At 67.3% G+C, this 11,439-nt stretch overlaps 2 protein-coding genes across 2 annotated transcripts; both read right to left on the reverse strand.

Annotated features, from left to right (window-relative positions):
- Positions 1-2,387: 2,387 nt before the first annotated feature.
- On the reverse strand, positions 2,388-3,257 carry AURANDRAFT_33766 (hypothetical protein; the record flags this gene model as incomplete). The annotated part of the gene is made up of 1 exon (XM_009043458.1): positions 2,388-3,257. A coding segment is annotated over one exon (870 nt), but the record flags the coding sequence as incomplete, so codon positions are not given.
- A 5,245-nt stretch (positions 3,258-8,502) lies between these two features.
- On the reverse strand, positions 8,503-10,983 carry AURANDRAFT_67862 (hypothetical protein; the record flags this gene model as incomplete). Its single annotated transcript, XM_009043457.1, has 4 exons — positions 8,503-9,399; positions 9,573-9,798; positions 9,916-10,270; positions 10,422-10,983. The coding sequence occupies 4 exons, from the start codon at positions 10,981-10,983 to the stop codon at positions 8,503-8,505; spliced, it is 2,040 nt and encodes a 679-aa protein (XP_009041705.1).
- Positions 10,984-11,439: the final 456 nt, after the last annotated feature.

Here is an 11,439-nt window from a genome sequence, read left to right on the forward strand (position 1 = left end):
CGTGCCGTGGCAGTCGAAGAGGAGCAGGAACGTCGAGGCCGCGAGGTCCGCGACGATCAGCAGCGTCATGACGAGCTGCGTCTCGTGCAGCTCCGCGAACGCGCCGGCGCGCTCGCTCCAGCTCTCCGACGGCGTGGGCTCGTTCGCGCCGTCCTTCGTCGGCGGCGCGGGCGGCGGCGCGTCCTCCGCGGCGTCGTCCTCCTCCTCGCGCTGGTGGCGGCGCCGTATGGCCTGGTACTCGCTGAAGTTGAGCTCGGCGGCCATGATGATGTTTACGGGCTGCCCATCATCCGTTGGTTTTGGTTGAAACTCGGCCGGGGGTAAAATGGTCGCGGGGGTGGGATGGTTGCGATTTTTTGTTGGGGATTGATGATGTTAATATTATGTTTGTTGTGTATGATTATATGTGTGTGTGTGTGGTGTGTGTGGTGTGTTGGTGTGAGTGTGGTGTGTGTGGTGTGTGATTTGTGTGTGTGTGTATTTTGTGTGTGTGTACATGTATATTTATTGTGTGTGTGTTGTGGTGTGTGTGTTTAAGTTGGTGTGTGTGTGTGTTGGTGTGTGTGTGTGTGTGGAGAGAGAGAGAGAGAGAGAGAGAGAGAAAGAAGAGAGAGAGAAGAGAGAAGAGAGAGGGGGGGGGGTCGACGTTGCGCGGCGGTGGTGCAAGACCGCGAACATCTATGGGTGTCGGTCGCAAGCGACGCGAACTGCCCGAGGCGTAAAAATACATGTGAAAATAATCTCGAGGCATTGCCAAGAGTACCAGTTTTCACACTGATAAGAACAGATACTACACTTGATCTTAGCCAAAAGGCCGAGAAAGGTAAAAGTTGACGCACCTCGCACGTCGCGGAAGTGGGTGCCGTGCAGCGAGCCGGCCCAAAAAATTAACAAAACAATCGGCAAATCGACAACCTTTGCGCGGAGTTGTCCGGAGCGCATCGCGTTCGCCGCAGTGCGCCCGTCTTTTCGTCGCCGCGCGTCGTTCGGCGTCTCTAGGAGCGTCGCTGGGACGCTCAGCGGCACTCGCGTCGTCCAAAACGGCCGCCAAGTCGCTGAAATCGGTGATTTATGAGGCGACAATTGCATCGCGACGTGCGTCCTCTTCCGGGGCTCGGCGCGCGCAGGAATTGGTCCGCGACCGTCGCCACGTCGGGCTGTAAGGCGCGCGAAGCGCCGCGTCCATTTGCGATGGGGCGCCCTGGGGACGACGCGACGGCCGACGAGCCGCTCGCGCCGCCGCTTCCCCGAGACCGCGCCCGCGCGCCGCGGTGCAGCTTCCGGCGGAACGCGCGGCCAGGTGCCCTCGAAGGCCTCGCAGCCGTCGAGCAGGTGCTGGAACACAGGGCCGGACACCGAACCCCGCGACGGGCGGGGGCCGCAGCCGCGGGCGGCGCGTTCGGGTCCGGCGCGACGGCGGGCGGCGCGGCCTGGGTCGGCACAGCCTGGGTCGGCACGGCCTGGGTCGGCGCGCCCCGCGTCTGGTCGACGGCCATGGGGGCGCCCAGCGCTGTGGGGCTCGGCGTCGCGGCCGGCGCGACGGCTGGCGGCGGCGCGGCCGGCGGCGCCGCGTTCGGCGACGCGAAGATCGGCGGCGCAAGAGCGGGCGGCACGAGGGGCGACGGCACGAAGGGCGTCGGCGCGAGGTGCGTCGGCGCGAGGCGCGTCGGCATGGCGCGGGGGACCGGGGCCGCGGCGACCGGGGCCGCGGGGAACGGGGCGCCGGCCGCGCGCTCGGGCGACGCCGCGCGGCCCTGGGCGACCGTGCCCGGCGAGATGCCGACCGGCGCGGCGTTGAGCAGCATCGGCGACGCCTCCTCCACGTCCATGGCGTCGGTGAATCGTCCCACAGACGGGGGGGAGTGGCCCGGCGCGTCCGACTCGTTCGGCGACGGCTCGTCCGGCGACGCGACGCCCATCGGCGCCGCGGCGATGCCCGGCGCGTCGGCGGTCGGCGGCACCTGCTGGGCCCTCTCGGCGGCCGCGGCGGCCCGCGTGGCCCGCTCCTTCTGCGCCGCGCGCCGCTTCTGCTGTGGATCTATCGTGAGATCGAAGAGCCGCGTCGCGTCCTCCGACGCGTCGAGCTCCTTGATCGCCTTGAGGCGCGTCGGGTAGGACTGGTCGCAGGAGGAGAGCGCGTAGGACTTGGTGGCGGTGCCGCAGTCCTGCGTCTCGCGGGTAGCACCCGCAGCAGCGGGGAGCGACGTCCGGCCATGCTCTCCCAGCGAGGCGGTGCAAAAGACTTCAAGCTGGTCGCTGTGGTAATAAATCTGCCCGTTTTGACGCCTCCCAAGTGTCGCCGTTCGACGTCACCGCCTCGGAACTTGACATGCAAGAAGCAAACGCTTACCCGGCGTGCAATTCGGTCTCATGCTGCCTTGTTGACGTTAGCTTGCCTTTTGCGACTCTGTGGCCCCGAGCTTGCTTCGGCAGAACCGTGCGGCATACGCGTGGTCGCGGCCAAACTCGCGCTCTGTGATCGCGAGCGCGCGCTCGAGGAGTTCGCGCTGCTTTGCTGCGTCCCCGATGTCGCCGTGCGCGGTCCCGAGCGACATCAGCGTGTAGGCAACATTCACGTGGTCGCGGCCGTACTCGCGCTCGAAGATCGCGAGCGCGCGCTCGAGGAAGTCGCGCTGCTTCGCCGCGTCGCCGCGGGAGTTCGCCACGTACGCGAGGTTCTCCAGCGTCTTGGCCACCTTCACGTGGTCGCGGCCGTACTCGCGCTCGTTGATCGCGAGCGCGCGCTCGAGGAGGTCGCGCGCCTTGGTGTTGTCGCCGAGGGCGCCGTACGCGACCCCGAGGTTCCCCAGCGTGATCGCCACCTTCGCGTGGTCGCGGCCGTACTCGCGCTCCTCGATCGCGAGCGCGCGCTCGAGGAGGTCGCGCTTCTTGGCCTTGTCACCGAGGGAGCCGTGCACGTTCCCGAGGTTCTTCAGCGTGATCGCCACCTCCGCGTGGTCGCGGCCGTACTCGCGCTCGAAGATCGCGAGCGCGCGCTCGAGGACGTCGCGCGACTTGGCGTTGTCGAAGAGGTAGACATACGCGGCCCCGAGGTTTATCAGCGTGTAGGCAACATTCACGTGGTCGCGGCCGTACTCGCGCTCGAAGATCGCGAGCGCGCGCTCGAGGACGTCGCGCGCCTTGGAGCAGTCGCCGAGGACGCGGTACACGTCCCCGAGGTTCGACAGCGTCCCGGCCACATTCACGTGGTCGCGGCCGAACTCGCGCTCCTGGATCGCGAGCGCGCGCTCGAGGACGTCGCGCGACTTGGCGTAGTCGCCGAGGTTGAAGTACGCGTTCCCGAGGTCGTGCAGCGTCCCGGCCACCTCCACGTGGTCGGACCCGAACTCGCGCTCCTCGATTTCCAGGACCTTCTCGCGGACGCGCACCGCGCTCGCGTGCTCCGCGATGGACTCGAGCAGCTCCGCCAACTCCAAGAGCAGCGTCTCGTCCGTCTCGCGGTTGGGACGAGCACGCGGCCCACGAGGTCGTCGACGTTCTCTGCGTCGTCGACGGGCAGCGCGCAGAGCATATTCAGGCGCCGCTCCACAGCGTCCGCGTTGCCGAGGAAGAACTCGCGGAAGAACTCGTAGGTCACGTGGCTCTTGTGCATGGGCTCCGACTCCTTGATCGGCGCGTGGTGGATCTGGAGCTCGCAGAGGTGCACGACCTCGCCCGCCTCGCCTTCGACGCGCACCGCCACGTTCATGAGGATGTCGCGATAGCCGTTGAAGCAGGGCGGGTTGAACCGGTTCTTCGTCCGCACGACGTCGACACGCGGGTCTTTGTCGAGCGCCGCGTACAACCCCACGATCTCGTCCTCGGTCGCGCACACGACCGAGCCACGCACGACGTCGAAGAGCCACGACGTCGCCGGCGCCGTATTCTTCGCGTACTCGTTCCGCGCCTTGGCCGCGGCGCGCGCGAGCCCCTTGAGCGGCGCGAGCTTGAGGACCGCGCCGCTCGGGCACGCGGCGGTCATGACTTCGCCATACTTGAGCAACGCCTTCTCCGCGACCGCGTACAGCTCGTCGAGCGTCTTCGCGGGCGCGCCGTGCAGCGCGCACTGGCGCCGGTCGTCGCCGAGGTCCTCGCCGCGCCACGGGATGTCGCGCACGGCGCCCGAGAAGTGCTCGTCGTAGATGGCCTCGATCTGCTCGCGGGCGATCTTGAACTGCCTCAGGTTCTTGAACAGCACGGCCTTGGGGTAGAGGAGGCCGTGCGCCTCGGCGTAGGCCTGGACCTTTGGCCACGCGACGACATCGTCCTCCTTGGCCGCGGCGAAGGCCTGCTGCGCCTCTTCGCCGTAGAGCACGCCAATCTCGTTCTTGATGTCGACCTCGGCCAGAGGCTGCTGCGCCGTGCTCACGGCGGCGCCCATGTGGCTTTCACGGGGAGCTGCTCACGCTGCACAGCTCCAGCCCATGCCTGCCGGAATGCGAGATTAATGCAAAACAACACATCGACTCAGCTGCATCGACTATAGAAACTTGATAATCATGAGGGTACCGTGCTGAAGTGATGCACTCCCGCGCAGTGCGGTCGTACGCGCCACAGGCCCATTCAGCGACGAGTCGAGCCCGAACCCGCAGGGCCCGCAACCCGTCGTCCAGCTGCTCCGCCGACCCCGAACCGCGGAATTTGTAGCCCTGCAGACCCCGGAACCGCGGGAATGGAAGCTCTGCTGGTCAACCCGGGACCAGCGGAACTGGCTCCGGCGGCGCCCCGAACTCGACTCGTCGACCCATGCCTGCATCTGGCGACACGTTCCGGAGATAGATACGACTCGACGGCTTTTAACGACGCGAAGCGCCAGAGCGCGGCGGACACGAGCTCGCCGAGGAAGAAGTGGTCGCTCCTGGACCTCGTCGACCTCCTCGTCGTCCTCCTCGCTCCCGCTCTCGAGCTCCGAGTCCGCGGCCTCGGCGATGTCGCGGGCGGCGATGACCTGGGCGGCTCGGGGGTGAGACATTCCCGGCTACTTCGTGGACGCGCGATCATCTCTCGAAGCATCCCTGGAACGAACTCGCGCGACCCCCCGTCCGTCGGCCCCGGCAATCATCTCTCGAAGCATGGACGGATTCCCGGGAACGAACTCGCCGAAACACGAGCGATCATCTCTCCTCGCGCGAAACACCCCGTCCGTCGGCCCCGGCGACGACGAGCGCCTCGTTGAGCGTGTCGATCTCGTCCTTGAACGCGCGGCACATCTTCTCGAGGCGCGCGCGCGCGTTGTTGCCCTCGGCGACGACGCCCTCGAGGCGCGCGCGTTCGACGTCGCCTGCGCGGGGCGGCGTTCGCGCGCGGCCGAGGCGCGACGGTCGGGGTGGCAAGCGACGGACGGCCGCGAGACGGCGGAGCGCGTGCGGCTGGCGGCGCTGCTCGCGTCGCTGCGGCGGCTGCGCGGCTACGGCGACGCGGCGCCGGACGAGGCGGCGCGGGCGCCGGACGAGACGGGCCGGCTCGCGGCGGCGTTCCCGCTCGACGACTCGCGAAAAACGGGCGCCGGCGCCGCGCTTCTCAGGGCCCGCTCCTGCTCCTGGATCATCGCCGCCTCCGCCTCCTCGGTCTTCGCGCGCTCCGCGGAGTTGAGCGTCTCGTGGAGCCGCGACAGGCGCCAGAGCCGGAGGAAGCCCAGCAGGCGCACCTCCTTGTCGCCGTCGAGCATGATCTCCGCGCGGAGGCAGAGCGCGGCGACGACGACGTCGATGGCGTAGCCCGGGTGCAGGAAGAAGCGCTCCTGGAAGGCGACGACGAGCGCGCAGAGCTCGAAGAAGAAGAGGAACGTCGTGAAGCCCGTGAACGACTCGAGGAGCTTCGCGGCGCCCGCGGGCAGCCGCGCGGCGATGGCCGTGCCGTGGCAGTCGAAGAGGAGCAGGAACGTCGAGGCCGCGAGGTCCGCGACGATCAGCAGCGTCATGACGAGCTGCGTCTCGTGCAGCTCCGCGAACGCGCCGGCGCGCTCGCTCCAGCTCTCCGACGGCGTGGGCTCGTTCGCGCCGTCCTTCGTCGGCGGCGCGGGCGGCGGCGCGTCCTCCGCGGCGTCGTCCTCCTCCTCGCGCTGGTGGTGGCGATGTATGGACTGGTACTCGCTGAAGTTGAGCTCGGCGGCCATGATGATGTTTACGGGCTGCCCATCATCCGTTGGTTTTGGTTGAAACTCGGCCGGGGGTAAGATGGTCGCGGGGGTGGGATGGTTGCGATTTTTTGTTGGGGATTGATGATGTTAATATTATGTTTGTTGTGTATGATTATATGTGTGTGTGTGTGGTGTGTGTGGTGTGTTGGTGTGAGTGTGGTGTGTGTGGTGTGTGATTTGTGTGTGTGTGTATTTTGTGTGTGTGTACATGTATATTTATTGTGTGTGTGTTGTGGTGTGTGTGTTTAAGTTGGTGTGTGTGTGTGTTGGTGTGTGTGTGTGTGTGGAGAGAGAGAGAGAGAGAGAGAGAGAGAAAGAAGAGAGAGAGAAGAGAGAAGAGAGAGGGGGGGGGGTCGACGTTGCGCGGCGGTGGTGCAAGACCGCGAACATCTATGGGTGTCGGTCGCAAGCGACGCGAACTGCCCGAGGCGTAAAAATACATGTGAAAATAATCTCGAGGCATTGCCAAGAGTACCAGTTTTCACACTGATAAGAACAGATACTACACTTGATCTTAGCCAAAAGGCCGAGAAAGGTAAAAGTTGACGCACCTCGCACGTCGCGGAAGTGGGTGCCGTGCAGCGAGCCGGCCCCAAAAATTAACGAAACAATCAGCAAATCGACAACCTTTGCGCGAAGTTGTCCGGAACGCATCGCGTTCGCCGCAGTGCGCCCGTCTTTCCGTCGCCGCGCGTCGTTCCGCGTCTCTAGGAGCGTCGCTGGGACGCTCAGCGGCACTCGCGTCGTCCAAAACGGCGGCCAGGTCGCTGAAATCGGCGATTTATGAGGCGACAATCGCATCGCGACGTGCGTACTCTTCTGGGGCTCGGCGCGCGCAGGAATCGGTCCGAGACCGTCGCCACGTCGGGCTGGAAGCCGCTCGAAGCGTCCATCTGCGATGGGGGGCCCGGGGGACGACGCGACGGTCGACGAGTCGATCGCGCCGCCGCTTCCCCGAGACCGCGCCCGCGCGCCGCGGTGCAGCTTCCGGCGGAACGCGCCGCCACCCTCGAAAGCCTCGCAGCCGTCGAGCAGGTGCTGGAACACTCAACACGTTCCGGAGATTGGCGGGGACTACGACGCGGCCGGGATCGAAACCGGGCTCGACGGCGAGCGACTCGGGTCCCGCGAACTCTGGACAACGATCACCGTCGCTGCGCTCCGTCCGGCAGGTCATCCTGGCGCATATCCTCTGCGACCAGCGCCGCCGGCCGCGTCGACGACTTCGAGACGCGCGCGCGCGGCGCCGTCGACTCGGCCGCGCGGCGCGGACGCCCGTAGTCGCGGCACCGGCTCTGGCACGGATGTTCGCGAATGTCGGCGATTCCCCTCGCAAATTAAGACAAGTCTTACGCGTCCGAGTCGCTTGAGCCGAGTACCTCGTCGAACTCGGCGTCAAGCGCTGCGCGCATGTCTGCGGGCGAAAGAGTGCCTGAATCAATTCCTCGGTCGTCGCCGCCAGGTAACGCGCGCCGAGCGCGTCGGGGTCGAGCCCCAACTCGACGGCCAACAGCATCGCGTATATGTTGCCTTGAGCGCGCCGCGACGCGGCCGCGCGCGCCGAGCACTCGAGCGCGACGGACGTCATCTCGACGGACGCGAGCGCGCGTCCGTCGAGGCAGTCCAAGACGAACGCGAGCGCCCAGTCCACCTGGCGCAGCGCGCCCAGGCTCTCGGATGGTCGCAGGCTCAAGGCCTGCACCCCGCCCGGGCGTCCCACGTTTGGAGACGCTTTCAGGCTCCAGGCGGCCAGGCCATCGACGTTGCGAGCCGAGCCGGCGGTCTCGGCTTTCGCCCATTTGGGCACTACCACCTCCGTCCCGTTTAGCGTCCCGTTTAGCATCGCTTTTCGCCAGTCGCCGGCGCCACGCATGCTCACGCTTCCCGGTGTTTTGCCGAGGTGAAAATCGATGCCTCAGGTCCGAAGGGAGGTCGAGGCGGCTAAGGAGGCTCTGAGGACAGTGAAGTGATCAACGTACATCTACGCCGGCGTAGATTAATTAATTAATATCAATCGATCATTTTGGGCCCGCATTCATTAGTCCTCCGTAGAGGTCGTGCGTCGACCGCGCGCGAAAAAAAAATCCACGCCATCAGAATTAGAGTTTTGATCACTTCACTGTCTGAGGAGCCTCCGAGGGGGCCTCTGACGCCTCCTCTGCCGAGCGCGAACCTCGACGGCGTAGCGTCTACTTACGTGAGTTTCACCTGGAATCCCGCCGGCCGGCGACGGCGTCGACACAGGATAACGGGCCGATCCACAGAAGCTCCGGGGCCGCGACCCCGACGCGCGCACCGCGCCGCGTAATGAAAACTCAAGAGGTTATGAAAGAGGGGGAGGGGAGAGAACCTCAGGCAGCACTTCAGTTCCGCCCGCGACGTCCGCCGCCGCCCATGGGGCCCATGCGGCCGCCCGCCGCGCCGCCGCGGAAGCCGCCGCCGCCCATGCCGCCGCCCATGCCGCCGAGGCCCGCCATGGCCGCGGCCATGTCGCCGCCCTCGCCGTTGCGGCCCATGCGCTCGGCCATCTGGTTGATCGCGTCCATGTCGACGTCGGAGATGCCGCCGCGGCCGCCGCCGAGCTTGCCGAACGCGCCGCCGCCGCGGCCGCCGCCGTTCTTGCGGAGGATCTGGAAGCCGAAGACGACGATGAGGCCGACGAAGAGGATGGGCATGCGCATCCAGGAGATGTCGCGGTCCGGCGGGTCGTAGCGCAGCAGGCTCTCGAGGACGCGCACGGCGCCCGCGCCGTCGTCGTACGCGAAGAGGATCTCCTGCATCGACATGCCCGCGACGAACGACGCGGCGAACTTGTGCGGCGGCGCGGCGTCGGACTCGTTCGCGAGGCGCTGCGCGGCGACGAGGCGGTAGCCGCCGGGGCCCGGCACCGTCGTGTTGTGGATCGCGAGGAAGTGCGCCGATGAACTCACGAGGAAGCCCTTGGTCGTCGCGAGCTTGGGCGGCGCGACGTGCGGGGAGCTCGGGAGCTTGGTCGTGAGGCGGCAGGCCGGCGCGCCGCCGTCGCCCTGGCGCGCGCGCGTGTTGAAGGCGAGGAGCTCGCCCGTCTCGTAGGCGACGTGGAGCACGCCGGGGTTCAACGCGTCGAAGGCCACGTCGCTCACCGTCGCGGGCGGGCCGCGGCAGACCGCGGGCGAGAGGCGCCAGCGGCTCGAGGAGACGAAGCGGACGACGGCGCCGTCGGCGACGGCGAAGGCCGAGCCGCTCCGCTTGAGCGCCGTGATGGGCGCGTCCGTCGCGACCTGTGTGCAAATAAAATCGTCAACCGACTTCAATGTGCGCGTACGAGACAACTCGACGAGAGCAATCGATTCGTCCGAAAATCAGCCAAATCGACTTCGATTTGACCGAGCTAGAGAATTTCAAAGTTTGGTCGGGACGCCCCAAACCAGTGGTTGATTTGCACACAGGTCACAACGGCGACCTCGCCCTGCTTCGTGCCGTTGCGCGCGTAGATGCGCACGCTGCCGAGGTCGTCGGCGGCGGCGACGAACTTGCCGCTGCCGCGCCAGGTGAAGAGCTGGAGGTGCGCGACGCGCGCGAGCGACGACTCGTAGGACCCGTCGGGCTGCTCCACGGGCGCGAACGCGGGCGCGACCGTCGCCTCGGGCCGGACGACCAAGCCCAGGCCCGAGCTCGACCTACCAAGTGCGACGGGGTCGGATTTCTTCGCATCTTCAGACGGGGTCGGATTTCTTCACATCTTCGGGCGAAATTCACGCGAAAAAACACTCCTGTCGCTCGACGCTGAGCTCGACCGGAGCGCGGGCCCCGCGGGCCGCGGCGGCGGCGGCGGCGGCGCGCCGCCGTCGTCCTCGTCCCGGGCCCGCGGCCGCGGCCGCGGCCGCCGCCCCGCGAGGACGGCGTCGTCCTGCCAGAGCGTGAGGTTGTAGAACTGGACCTCGCCGCCCGCGCCCGCCGTCGCGAGCACGGGCTCCTCGGCGCCGTCGAAGGCGACGGCGGCGACGCCCCCGGCGTGGCCCGTGTCGACGGCCGCGACGACCTCGCCCGCGGCGTCGTGGAACGCGATCGTCCCGTTGTCGTACGCCAGCAGCAGCAGGTTCACGTAGTTGAAGACGGGCACGGACGGGCCGCGGCGGCCCCGGCGCTGGCCTGCGGGGAGGTCATCGTGGGGCCCGACGTACGTCTGGGCGGACCGCGACGAGAAGCTCTCGCGTACGCGTCGCCTCGGAAACTCTCGTCGAACCGGAGGCCGCGAAACGTACGAGGAGGCACGCGCCACGCCTCGGACGCCGCCGCGGACCCGTGCCGAGCTGGGGCGGCCGGCCGCGCGTGCGGAAGGAGAGGACCTGGAGCGCGCCGAGCGCGCCGTCCGGCGCGAGGCTCACCTTGTCCATGACCAGGTCGCCCACGGCGTAGCCGCCGTCGCCGCCGCGGCCGTCGTAGGCGCTCCGCGGCCGCGGCCGCCGCGGCTCGTCGTCGCCGTCGCCCCGCGGCGGCGGCCGCGCAACGCCCGGCGCGCCCGGCGGCGCCGCGCGCCGCGCCGCGGCCGCCGCGGGCGCGCACGACAGCGCGGCCGACGCCGCCGCGAGCGACGCGCACGCGTCGCCGCCCGCCGCCGGCAGCGCCGCGCCCGCCGCCGCCGCGCGGCGCAGCGCGCCCAGCAGCTCGACCTTGCGCTGCGACGCCGCGATGAGCGCCTCCGTCGCCGCGAGCTCCGCGTCGAGGGCCGCGAGCGGGCCGTCGGCGCCCGCCGCCAGGGCCCCGGACGCGGCGACCTCGACCTTGGCGTTCTTCTTGCGGCCGAAGGGGCCGGCGTCGGCGCAGGCCAGCGCGAGGCACGCGAGGACGCCGCGCAGCTGCATGATGCGACGTTGCGTGAGTCGCTGTCGATGGCGTTTTTGAGGCGAGCTTGTGGTAAATCTGCGGCGAGTCTTCAGCTTTGCTGCCAGTGCCCCGATCAACGTACATCTAGGTGCACCCATAGGAAATTAATTAATAAAGATCAATCATCGAATTCCGGCCGGCGGAGCCAGAGTCATTAGTCGTCCATAGAGGCTGTACGTCGACCGCGCGCGCGGGCGCGGTGTCGCGGCGGTCCGCGGGCTGAAATCACGGCCAAAATTGGGTTATGGTCGTATCAAAGCAAGTTTGATGATATTCGCGCGTTAATTGCACGTTTGCGATGGCTTTTTGCGCGCGGTCGCTGGTTCGGGTCGCGAAATCGCAAGATTTAACTTCAACAAAAGTGCTGAAGTTCAACAAAAATGTTGACTTTTAAATCCAGGCTATCAGAATCTGAGTTTTGATCGGTGCACTGT

The sequence above is a fragment of the Aureococcus anophagefferens genome (genome assembly GCF_000186865.1).
Source record: "Aureococcus anophagefferens unplaced genomic scaffold AURANscaffold_54, whole genome shotgun sequence".
Taxonomy (NCBI): Eukaryota; class Pelagophyceae; order Pelagomonadales; family Pelagomonadaceae; genus Aureococcus; species Aureococcus anophagefferens.